The sequence below is a fragment of the Paralichthys olivaceus genome, chromosome 15 (assembly GCF_024713975.1).
Source record: "Paralichthys olivaceus isolate ysfri-2021 chromosome 15, ASM2471397v2, whole genome shotgun sequence".
NCBI classification, from domain to species: Eukaryota; Metazoa; Chordata; class Actinopteri; order Pleuronectiformes; family Paralichthyidae; genus Paralichthys; species Paralichthys olivaceus.
The window spans coordinates 22,532,225-22,544,774 of NC_091107.1; the positions used below are offsets into that span (position 1 = coordinate 22,532,225).

At 40.9% G+C, this 12,550-nt stretch overlaps 2 protein-coding genes across 3 annotated transcripts; both read left to right on the plus strand.

Moving 5' to 3' along the window:
* The first annotated feature begins 230 nt into the window (after window positions 1-230).
* lim2.1 (lens intrinsic membrane protein 2.1) lies at window positions 231-4,718 on the plus strand. 2 transcript variants are annotated; one of them, XM_020085626.2, is made up of 5 exons: window positions 231-387; window positions 1,426-1,607; window positions 2,601-2,750; window positions 3,088-3,222; window positions 4,503-4,718. In XM_020085626.2, exons 2-5 carry the CDS (start codon window positions 1,433-1,435, stop codon window positions 4,562-4,564), a joined length of 522 nt encoding a protein of 173 aa, XP_019941185.1. In that variant the 5' UTR covers window positions 231-387; window positions 1,426-1,432; the 3' UTR covers window positions 4,565-4,718. The 2 variants fall into 2 exon arrangements, with proteins under 2 accessions (XP_019941185.1, XP_019941186.1); XM_020085627.2 differs by lacking the exon at window positions 231-387 and adding an exon at window positions 528-676.
* Window positions 4,719-7,116: 2,398 nt separating this feature from the next.
* bsx (brain-specific homeobox) lies at window positions 7,117-10,802 on the plus strand. Its single transcript, XM_020085639.2, has 3 exons — window positions 7,117-7,466; window positions 8,013-8,203; window positions 8,719-10,802. Exons 1-3 carry the CDS (start codon window positions 7,169-7,171, stop codon window positions 8,959-8,961), a joined length of 732 nt encoding a protein of 243 aa, XP_019941198.2. The 5' UTR covers window positions 7,117-7,168; the 3' UTR covers window positions 8,962-10,802.
* Window positions 10,803-12,550: the final 1,748 nt, after the last annotated feature.

Here is a 12,550-nt window from a genome sequence, read left to right on the forward strand (position 1 = left end):
GACAAGGTTTGCTTTTAAATGAGACCAGTATCAGCAGCAGTGCATATTACGCCTGCCCTCCCCCCCAGTAAAGCCTGTTCAGCCCTCCACTTTCAATCAAAACCATGCAGTCATCAGTATTACTTTAGCTTGCCAAGCTTTGGTCATTTCTGTGTTTTCAGCAGATTCCCAAACCACAAAACTGGCAGGTGCTGATTGGCCCGCGGTCGGCCTGGCCTATTGTCTCAGCGCCGTGTTTGTTGTGGCCCCAGTTCCCCCCTGTTCAACCCGTCAAATGCTAGAGCTATTAGCTCGCTGGGAATCTGCCTGTGTTGGCATTATAGGATCTTGTTGTATTTTGTCAGGCAGCCCTGTCTTCACACATCTTCATAAAAGGGGTTGATTAAGGTAAGATAATACAGATTTCTTTCCACAAACTGTTCTTTTTCATTCAGTTATTCTTCTTTTTATTTGTTGCTATTTTTTGTGCTGCTTTTTTACTGTGCATGTATAAAAATATGCATTTTGCATTGATTACCACACAGCTACTATGGAACAAGGGAATCGGAGCTATAGGTTATCATGGAATAAATACGCCCAGATTTGTTTTCTTGGTGGCTCAGCTTTCTCAGGTATTTTAGGACGTTTGAAGTGATGGGTGGGGGATTTCTGTTGAGAGGAAACCATCACCTACAAGGTCAGTGCCAACCACAACCAACCTCTGTCCAAGTGAAAAAGAAATTATAGTAACTTTTGTTTCAGGGGCTTCAATCGTGGTGACTACTGAACAAAAATATTTCATCCAACTAGCTGACTGATGTTGATAAAATACAATTTTTCATACATCACATAACACTGACATTCTGAGACTGTTGTTATTTGTTTTACATGCTGGGGTTCAAATTGATTTAAAAGTGCTTTGGTTTAGATTGAGACAGCTGCTGGAACTTGCCAGAGAGGATGCTCAGAGGGATGTGCGGAACTATAGAGCTCTTCAGTTCAGGTTTCAGAGATAACAAGATATATCTTTCTATCATCTTTTCCCCAAAAAACATCCATGACAACTCTCCATGAGAACGAGAGGATGGCTGCAGGATATTGCACCCAGGTGGAACAATGAGCAATAGATGTATCAAGTATCAAAGCATCGCTGGATTTGATAGTGGTTGGACCTTGTGTGTGTGCACGCATTGTGAGTGGGGGTGTATGTAAAGCCTTCTTCAGGGACTGATGTCCCAGAGAACAAAGTGGAGCATACACATACCCAGGCGACCCCGCAGCTCAATCCAGTGGAAATAATATGTTCATTACAAAGCAATTACTGACACTTACACCCTCTCTCCCTGAAGTGTGTGTGTCTGTTAGGTGCAGAGGAGGGGGGCCCTTCCACTGACCGCTGATTCTAAGCGACCTTATGTTCCTCTGTACGTGTGTGTGTGTCTGCAGGTGCAGGATGTACAGCTTTATGGGTGGAGGGTTGTTCTGTGCAGGCGTGGGGAACATCCTCCTGATTGTTTCCACAGCAACCGATTACTGGATGCAGTATCGGCAGTCCAGCAACTACATGCACCAGGGCCTGTGGCGCTACTGTATGCCAGGCAAATGCTTCCCTCACAGTGACAGCATTGGTAAGTGTAGCCGAGTCGTGTCGATGATTGGGAAGTTACTGACTTTTAAATTTTTGGTTCGTTCTGCAGACATTTGTGGAAGGTGGAGCTGTTCCAGAGGCACAAATCATTATTTCACTGATGAGAACGAGATAAAGCCGTGGGGGTGGAGCCAGAGATTTAAAGTGTTAAACGCTAGCAAGAAAGGTTCAGCCTGCTAACAAAAAAGTCCTCTGTCTGAACATCTGTATGGGTCTATGGCTAATTCAAACCTGAACGCACGGACTGGTTAACCCACACATAAAGTCTGGAATGGGAGCAGAGTGAGCAGTGTTACAATACTGCTCTCTTCAGTTAGCAGCAGAAAGGATAGATCATGGTAGATAGCATCCCTCCTCTTTCATTGGATTTCAGTGTAATGTTACTTGCAGACATTTGTGATGGTTACAAACACAGAAAAAGTTCCTATCACTTTCTACCAAACTCAGGTCTGATGTTAAATGACATCGCCCTGTTAATCAAACTGAAAAAATAGAATAAATACAATGCAATGTGACTCCTGATTTTTTTCGTCTTTGGTTGTTTAATTATTCCGTTCAGAGGATCATTACAGGACCAGGAGGGTTTTGGTCGTAGTAACACTTTAAACTAACAACTCAATACTGACTGTCCACACAGTCCACTCCCTTTCATCCATAAATGCACAAACACGTTTGTGGAAGATTGAGCACGAGTGAGGAGGCAGAAATGTAGCTTGTTGTCTCCTCTCTTTGAGTTTCAGCTCATCTTGCAAATGGTGTCAGATTCAACTTGACCCTGTTTTAGAATGTGTTACACTTCAATCGCTTATGTTAAACATGTGGTTGTTCATTTACGATTTTCATCTTTTCTTCTCAGAGATGTTCCTCACGTTGCTTTTTTTAATTTGGCCTGAGCAGAGCTACGTCTCAGGTCATTCACCTCTGTTGACTTGCACTGACCCCACTCGTGACTGACCTTTGACCTTGTCCACAGCCCACTTAGACGCCACCCGCGCCCTCATGATCCTCTCGCTTTTGGCCTGTTTCATTGGAATCATCATCGGCATTATGGCCTTCATCCATTACTCCTCCTTCGACAGATTTGACAAAACCTTTGCTGCAGGCATATTGTTTTTCATCGCATGTAAGTTCAACTCCTCTGTTTTTCCACTTTTGGTTTCAGCTGTAATTAGCAGTTAATTTGGCTTTTTGGTGATTCCACTCACACAAGCCGAGCTGATTGTAAAGTTTTAAAATACCTCTTTCATGAAAGATTTTGTATTAAGCTCCTGTTTTAAATTCTTTATTTTACATTATTTGTTGTGTCCCTTATCCAGTGTGAGTGAGATGATCTGGTGTTCATCTGTACTGAAGGGTGAATCCATGGGAACATTGTTAACTGACAGCTATAATGTGCAGCTGTGGTAATCGTTGTTCCGAAACATTTTCATCACACTTTCTTTTCATTTTTTCCTGCCCAGGCTTTTTAGTGTTTCTGGCTATGGCTGTGTACACTGGTGTGACTATTAACTACTATGGGAAACGCTATGGAAACTGGAGGTTCTCCTGGTCCTATATCATTGGCTGGGTGTCAGTGGTGCTCACGTTCTTTTCAGGTAAACATGAAAACCAACAAAGCTGCAATAGGGTTCATCTTGTTCACAAAGGTTCCTTGTCAATGGTGATATATCCTTTGGGTAACGATTAACAACCAATAATGCATTCGGAGAAGTGAGGACATATTTTATGATGTCATAGTTAGCAGCAAGCTTGCCTAAAGGTACAGTGTGTAGAATTTAGTGACATCTAGTGGTGAAGTTGCATGTTGCAGCTGAATACCCCTCACCTCCCCCTCCACTTCCAAAAATGAAAGAGAACCTGTGGTAGCTTCAGTTGTCATAAGAACTCAAAAGGTGTTTCTTTTGTTCAGTCTGGACTACTGTTATATTATCATCGAGGGGGTCCTCTCTAGGGAGGCTGCCATGTTTTTAAGGTATCTAAATATAAAGGGCCCCTTGTAGGATAAAGAAAACAACAATTCATACAATTTAGATGAAACACACTAGTGAAATCATCATGAAGATTATTCTACATTCAATTTGTGCCAATAGATCCCTTTCTCCTACATCGTACACACTGGACCTTTAATATTAAGATTAACTTTTACAATAATTCATATAGAAAATGTTAAATTCAGTTTTATAGATTACACATGTCAAGGCCTCAACCAATACCACACCAAGAGTGTAATGTTACATAATGTGACCAATTATATTCTCAGCAGAAAACAATCAAGCCACATAAATCTCCCTCTGGATGAATTATCAATCAATCTATCTATTTATCTATCTATCTATCAGTTACAGAAAAACAGTGTCCACATGCTCCTAATATCATCATCATGTTAAACTGTTTTGCTGAGAAAGAATTTTTACAAATTAGTAGAACTAAAACGAGGAACATGAAATGATGGAAACAGGAACATGGTGTCCATTTATTTCTGTGGCATTCCCTTCACTAGATGCCAAGCACACAGTACAACTATAATGTGTTTTCACTACCAGCATTTGTGGGACACAGCAGAGGACTCATTAGTTAGGCTGGTGAGTTTTCATATAAAGAACTCATTTCAGTTCTGGTTTCAATGTACCGCAAATACATTTAAGGTTGGTTTGATTTTCTTCGTTGTGAATGAAAGATGTTCAATGACTGTACTGAACATGATCCAAAAATGTAGTACATTCATTTTGAGGTATTGCTGTTGAATTAAAATGACTCAAGTCACATATAATCACAAATGTATTAAATTACAAACAATGATTTTAGCTGATAGGCATTTCAATAACTAATCTCTAATATGGTGAATAATAAAGACCTAACTTGTCTTTGTTTTCAGGTGTATTCTATATGTGTGCCTATCGGATGCATGAATGCCCCAGGAGCGTCAACTCTCATTAGAAGACTGACCCTACAAACCTGCAGTGGATTATGAAGTTGAGAGTTGCATCAAAGATGTGTGCAGGTCCTCACCAGTAACACGGATGCAGAGTTTACCTCTAGTACATGAATGCTCAAACTTGAAATGATTTGAAATAAAAACATTTGGGCGTAATGAGACTCTTCGTTTTCATCTTGACACTGTATGTATTTGAATCATTTATCTGCTATAGGGTTGTGCCCGGTGAGTTCTCAGCATTGTCTGTTTGTCAGAATGAGTTATAATTTGCCCGACTAAATTACAAAAATTACCAAATTAAGTTCAGATCAGTCTGCAATGCAAAAATCGTCCTGACATTCAGATTTTAAAAAAACTGGCTGAAACACACACGCTGTCATTCGTTATGGTGTACACATTTTAGGTTTTTGTAAAAAATTGAACTCTCCATTTTATAGGCCTATATATACACAAGTGGTTACAATGGAATATTATTGGGGGAAAACGTATACTGAACATATAAAATACAATCATTGTGTTTCTTCTGTTTTTTTCAAGTTTAATTAAGTTTAAACCAAACACATTGTATCTGTTTTAATCCGTTTCAATTTCACAGCAATGTTGTAGGAGTATAAAGCACTGTACAAAGGTTTTCTGTTTATATTATTTATGTGAGGACACACAATGCTGATATTTTGCCACAAATACATTGTGGTTGAGCTCCTCTGCACCTCATCGATTTTATTCCACCAGCTGCAGGATGGCTGCTGTGTAAAGAGTAAACCAGGTATAAGCCGGCGCACTGCTGCAAACCTCTTATCCAAACGCGCCACTTAACGAAGTGACGCACTGCCTGACCGGCTCACATTTTTACTTAATGAAATGGCCACAAAAAGCAGCTTAGCCGCGCCTCGAGAACAGCTCCTTAAGACGATTTCATCACCATTTGTTTCATTTACTTTCTAATTTCCCCCTAAAAGCAACTTGTTATCCTGGTGCGCTCCATAAAGGGGATTGACGCACGGCCATGCGCGGCAGGGTTTCCTCCATCTGCTGCGCAGCTCTCTTCTATTCTTCAACTTTACCTTTAGAAATATGATCGGAGGTGTCTTTTAATTTGGTTTCGTCTGCTGAAATCTTATTTCTAATTTGGAAAAATCTGACAGAGGAAATTAATTGGAATCACTTTTGTAGCACTCGACCATAATAACTTTTCAGAAGATTGTGCGCACTTGGAAGCCTCCATCATATAATGGACAGTCTCCTCCACCAAGACGTGTCTGATTTGCAGCAGCAGCGACTCTGCTCATTTACAGTTTCAGCACACACGCCCGTGTTTTACAAACCTATATGCAAACTAATGCAACAGAGCTTTTCCAGCCTAACTGACTCCCACTAATGAATTTGTCCTCGCTGGGTCTGGTCAAATGGAAATCCTGTCCTTCAGCCCGAGGATTACAACTTCCGCTCAAACGCCTCCCTCGGTCTAATTGCCTAATAGCATTGCAGCGTGAATTCTGCCTGCATTAAGACACTTTCACATTAACGGGACTGATTGGAAATGTGATGACAACACCGTATCAACAAATTACAGCGCACCGCTTTCTGTCGCAAATGGGCACAGGAGCGGCACTTGTACTCTCCCAGATTTTAATACCGACAATTACAGTCAATTTGGGAGGAATTAGCCCACTAGTCAGACCTGTAGCAGCCCAGTCCCCCTGTGGCACAGGCCACTGCACCTGACTGAAAAACTGCCAACACGAAGAAAGAGATGAAACCCGGCGTAAGGACGCATGTCCAAGATACAAGTCCGTTCATTTAAAGTTTTGTGTCGAAGGCCATCATCGGATTTAATAACTTATGAAAGGCCTGGAAATATAAGAGTACTTTGATAGTTAGGTTATTATTGTTAGTATAGTTATTATAGCTGTTATTATTCTTGTATTATTCTTGTGGTTATTAATATTATTATTATTGTGGTTATTAACATTATGATTATTGTGGTTATTATTATTCTTATCAGTCGTATTATTATTATTATTATTATTATTATTAAAACTATTTGAATGTCACCAGTCAACAGATCTACCATCAACTGGCTTCTAGGATTGTTTCCTAATGTCCACCTCACGAAAAACAGGTCGGCCAACAGACGTTAAACATATAAGATAAATATAGTAAAACAACAGCCTGTGGTTTGGATTTCATTTACCAAAGCAAGCAGGCTACTTTTCTGTATATCATTAACCAATTCAGACCTTAATCATAAAGAATAATTGTCGGTGGTGAGTAAAAAGCAGCGTTGTTGCTAGGACACCGTAAAGAGCACAGATTCACGGTTGGGCTCTGAGTGGCTGCTCACATGAGCTGCGGTCACAGGTGCGCTGTTTATTTGCTGTCCGGTTTCCCACAGAGAGCCTAACGCGCCTCGGCCAATAAGAGCGCAGAACCAGCCCCTCGCCGCCTCCCACCGACCATGCTCAGCTCTAATTGGCCAAAACCCAAATCAATTTCCCCAATCCGCATGTGTCTGTGAATAAATGGGCTACTTGTTGGACATGTGCCCTCCCACTGGTTGTATGTCAGCGATCACTCACAGGCTGCGTTAAACCTGAGACCCACAGATGCTGATGCACGTCTGGGCAGAAACCAACACTCAGCACACACCTCAAACTAACACCATGAGCATGAACTACGCGTCTGCGGCGCCCACGCAGAGGTCCACGTCGTTTTTCATAGAGGACATCTTGCTGCACAAACCCAAGCCGCTCAGAGAGGTCATCCCCTCGCCGTTCTGCAGCTCCCTGGCCTCCCGGATGCCCATCCTGGAGTATGGATATCCGCTGATGCCCACCCCGATACTGGCGCCACATCCGCACCATCCCCTGCACAAGCCGGAGCACCAGTACTTCTTCACTTCTGGTAAGAGATGATGCAGAGGCTTCAGCTGTGATGTGCAGCAGGTGGTTTTTCTGCTGGCCCGCTTACCCAGAGCTTTGATTTATATTTTATTCTAAGTCAATCAAAATGTGGGTTTTTTTCTGATTCAAAATCAAAGTCAGTGTTGATGCATTTTTGTAAATATGTGTATTTACGTGATTACAAAGATGAGTTCTGGAATATCACAAACATCCTCAAAAATGAATTGATATCCATTTGTTGAGGAAATTACAATAACCGGTGATTTATTATTTCACGTTACAGCACTAAAATCTAGTTTTGAAATTTACATAAATATTTTATTTTATTCGTCTCAAATTTGTCTCGTTTGGAAAGAACTTTTACAAAGTCTTTTAAATTTGATTCTCTGGTCGCTCTTTACTGTGCCTAAAATTAGTTACGGTTTTTACACGCACAAAAACATGTCAACTAAACTAAATAAAGGCTAGAGGTAAAAAAATTAAAAATAATAATAACTCATATGACATGATATATTGAAACTTTTGGTTTGGTTCCTTGCACCTGTAGGGATGCAGATGCCGGCCTTGTTCCAGCACCACGCAGAGTTACCAGGGAAGCACTGCAGGCGCAGGAAGGCCCGGACGGTTTTCTCCGACTCACAGCTGTCCGGCCTGGAGAAGAGGTTCGAAATCCAGCGGTACCTGTCCACACCAGAGAGAGTGGAGCTGGCCACTGCGCTCAGCCTGTCCGAGACACAGGTACAACACACACACACACACACACACAAACACACACACACTTGGAGATGCCACATAGGGAGTCTGCTCAAGGGTACATCAACCCGTGTGTTCCTTGTGATGGACACCAGTCGGTTTGTGTATTATTTATTAAACGATCTGATTAAACGACATAATGGTTGCACATGTATTTACATGCTGTGAGTTAATGTCCATCACTTTAAGATAGAAGGGCTGAGGGTGGTGTATGTATGACAGCTGCGATAAATACAATCAAGTCATTTTACTCCTATAGACTAGGCTTCATTTATATATAAAATACTTTATAAATCTATAGATAATAGATGGGCTACATGCATTCAGGGAATAGTACATATTTCTGATTTAAATTCACTACTAAGTAAACGTCGTTTTTCAGTCATGTGAATTCATATATAAAATGTTTGCTTCATAGGATTAGCCAATAAGGGGTAGGACATGACTTGTGTTAGTATATTTAGGATACTTCATAATCCACATGTGTAATCATGGTGCAGGTGAAAACGTGGTTCCAGAACCGGCGCATGAAGCACAAGAAGCAGCTGAGGAAGGCGCAGGACGAGCGGAAGCCTCCCGGGGAGACGGAGCGCTCCGCGGAGAACTCGAGCGAGAGCGACGTGAACGAAAAGAGCGCAGAGGAGCTCAAACACGGACTGGAGCCGGACTACGTGCTGGAGAACGACGACGAAGACGACGTGGACATCGAGGACGACGTTTGCTCCCCGGATCATCTACTATAGTAGGCTGCGGTTTGTCCCACAGGCAGCGACTAACACTGTACATTGACTGTACATAACACACATGTTTTAACATGGAGCGATGTGTGTGTGTGTGTGTGTGTGTGTGTGTGTGCGCGTGCAGGGGGTCAGTCTATAACAATGTCAATATTTATTCAATCATGCAAAGTGGGCCTTTCGTTTTTGATTTTCTAAGAACTGCCCATTTACCTCTTTGTACAAGCTATATGGGAATTGTCCTGTTGTTATGCCCGAGGAAACTCAGGCTTATTGTTATAATTATTATTGTCATTATTATTATTGTCACTAAAAAGTCTTGACATTTGTACATTTCCACATTGTACACCCTTGTTACTTTTATTTCCACACGAGGAACAAAACAATGGAATCGCTCTTTGCTTCGAAACATATACGCATCATGCTCCACCGCCTTTTTGCACTTATGTCCAATAGGAACAATTGCATCCTCACTTACTACTGCATTTTATCGATATGTGTTTTTTATATAAATGTATTTTTTATGTTTTTATTGTTTGGTATTTTATTTGCAGTTTCGTCCATGAAGCGCAGTTTATCTATGTGTGTGTAAATATGTGTATATACTTCATAGTAGCCTATATAAATAATGAATCGCTACTCGGCTTTGTTTATTCAGTCACACCTTTTATATTTTTTTACCACCGGAACGCCCGGTTAAATTTCCTTTGCTGTTTGCATTGTGGGACTTGAGCTGAGCGGAGAACACATGTAATCGCATGTCATTAGTAAGTTATGATTCAAGCCCCACATGTGATCCTGTGAGTCTCTGTCACCACCTGCACCAGGAGCCACATGTGGTCTCAGCACCGCGCGGGGTCCTGGAGGCCGCATGAGACCCGGCGCTCCGCGGCAGGAGTACAGGACTGAACCCCCCCCCACCCACCATTCCCCCTGCTCCAGTCATCATGTCATAGACTGGTTCACAATGTTGAGTGTTGTTCCGTCTCTTTCGTTCAGCAGACACCCAGGAAATGATCGTCCATAAAGCCCAGCGATGAGAAAGTTACATTTCCTAATATTAAAACATTACATATAGAATATTTCACATTTTACTCATTCTAAAATATTCCCTTTCGCAATATGAAGCCAATTTTTTTTAAGCTAAAACAGCTATATACATTTTTTTTCAGTGCAGAATATGGTCATGGAAATGTTAATTTTTACTTAAAACAGTCAGAATTAAATTTTACAGGAATCTAAACATATTCTTTACAGAATTCATTTAGCTTAAGAGACAACTTTCCAAGCATGCACCTGGAGGAAATTAAAAAAAAATCTATCAATCATGAAACAGATTCAACATCATTTAGCACATTTTGTCATTTGATTGTGGAGATCCTGAAAACTGTTGTCCCTGTTTTTCTTTGAGAGTTGGTGCTGCTGTGTAAATTTACAAGTTCATCATCTGGAGCTGGAATTTATCGCAGTGCTGCAGTTTTTCCTTTGTCTTGATAAATAAAGTGAATGCGACAAACAAACATTAAAAGATATATTTTTTTTCCTGCTATTTCAGTGTTATTTTTATTCACCAAAAATAAAGTCATTTAGCGCGAACCTCACTCTGATGATTCTTAGACTATCGAAATCAACAGATGTGCAATAAATGAACTATACCACATCCACACCGACACACATCAGTGGGTCCAATATACAAAGCTGCCTTGAGACTGCAGAAGAACAGTCATACAACGTTCTCAGAGCATTGTAATATTGTCATCACAGTTATATGAAAGTGTGGAGGAGAGGAGGGACAGGGAGTATTTATTGATAATATCTGCAAGCAGAACACACACACACACACTCTTCCGAATCTTAAACTAGCTGCATTACAATAAATTACATTTTTTCTCCCACAAGCTGCATGACTCACTGGAGATTCGCACAATAACCTGCAGTCTTCCTTTCACCTTCGCTCTGGATTCACTGCCTTTTGAGGAGCAACTCATGTCGTCTTCAAAATGCGATTCTGATTAGGCAGCGGTGAAAACCCTATGTAGAGAATAGGCCATGCAGAAGGTGATCAATTAAAAGATTAAGTGTTTTGCAACACATGGACGCATCTGCATTTGAGCCTAATAGCAGGGCCATCAGCTCATTTTCAGGAAGCTTGCCGTCTACTGAAAGCGCACTTCTCACATCAAAGCATCCACGTCTGCCTTAGCTTCCCAATGGGCAGAAAGGGATGCTAATTTGCCCCCCTTCATGTATCGCGGTGAAAGACTCCTTCAATTAACTGGATTTCAATGGCTAAAAACGAGTAGGTGGGACCGAAATTAAAAAAAGATGCAAAGAGACTCAGTCTGGATAGGCAGCGGTTCTCATTAAATGAAAAAAGGGCTTCGTCATTTGTTTCCAACCGCGCATCTGAGGACTTAACACTAAAAACACAGGGCTTCAAAGAGTCCATGATGGGTTAAATAGAGACTATAATCTAATTAAAATATTGCACAGAGGTAAATAGTGCTTTGATAATGATCTGAGGGTTCAATTAGTAAAATGAGCTGCTCCAGAGTGTTGTGTTGGGAGGAGTTGCTACTTGGAACATTGCTACCGGACCAAAGACAGGGAAATGAGACCCGAAGAGAGAAAACTCAGATTATTGCAGGTTGAACAGTGATGTGCTAAGGGGACTAAAATAACAACATGGGAATGACCTGTCTCTATGATGAAAATAAGAAAGCATAGGTCTGTTGGTGATTGACTGTTCATGATCACCGTTAACATACTGGATGATAGTGTCATTAAATCCAAAAGGTTGTCAGTGACACGTCTAAGACACTGCTGACAGTAGTATGAGTCAGGTGCATACCTCTACATATTGTTATGTCACATCATAAACTCAGTAGCATTGTGTTTAAATGTAACTATTCAAATTAATCAAATGTAAATGTCTAAACCTATGTTGCAAAAAATCTGGCCTTCCAGTGGGGATGACTTATGTCAAACTGAATTTGAGGGTTTTTTTCATATCATTTGTTTCCTATAGATGAGTCCCATCAGAAAATATAGTATGCATTAAAGCATATTACTGATTTGTTTGGGCTGCTTAATATATTTCAATAAGGGTTTGGTACGGACAATATTTTCATACAAACAAGAAAATATGAATATATGATAATTTTATTTTATTATATTATAGTCTAGCATTTTGTAACATGGTTATTTTAAAGTGCAGTAGTCGTCATCAACTAAAAAAAATCGAACTGAACAAAATGACCGAAGGAGTAAAAACACAAAGCTGCTGGATTATGCATCAACTACATATAAAGCTACATATCTCAGCAGGATGAATGGAGCTCTAAACAACTATCAATGAAAAGCCAAGCGGTGCAAAGGAGAACTGTAATTCAGGCCGATAGCTACAGCTGAGCAGTGATCCAGTGTCAATCAGCTGCTGGTACTTTGTCAGTCAACTGAAGCTTGCTCATTTCCTCTTCTTTAAAGGTTCAGTGTGTACAATTTTGTGACATCTAGTGGTGCATGTTGCAACTGAATCCCCCCCCCCCCCCCCCCCCCAACCTGTTGCAACTTAAAAACTCAAAAGGGGTTTTAG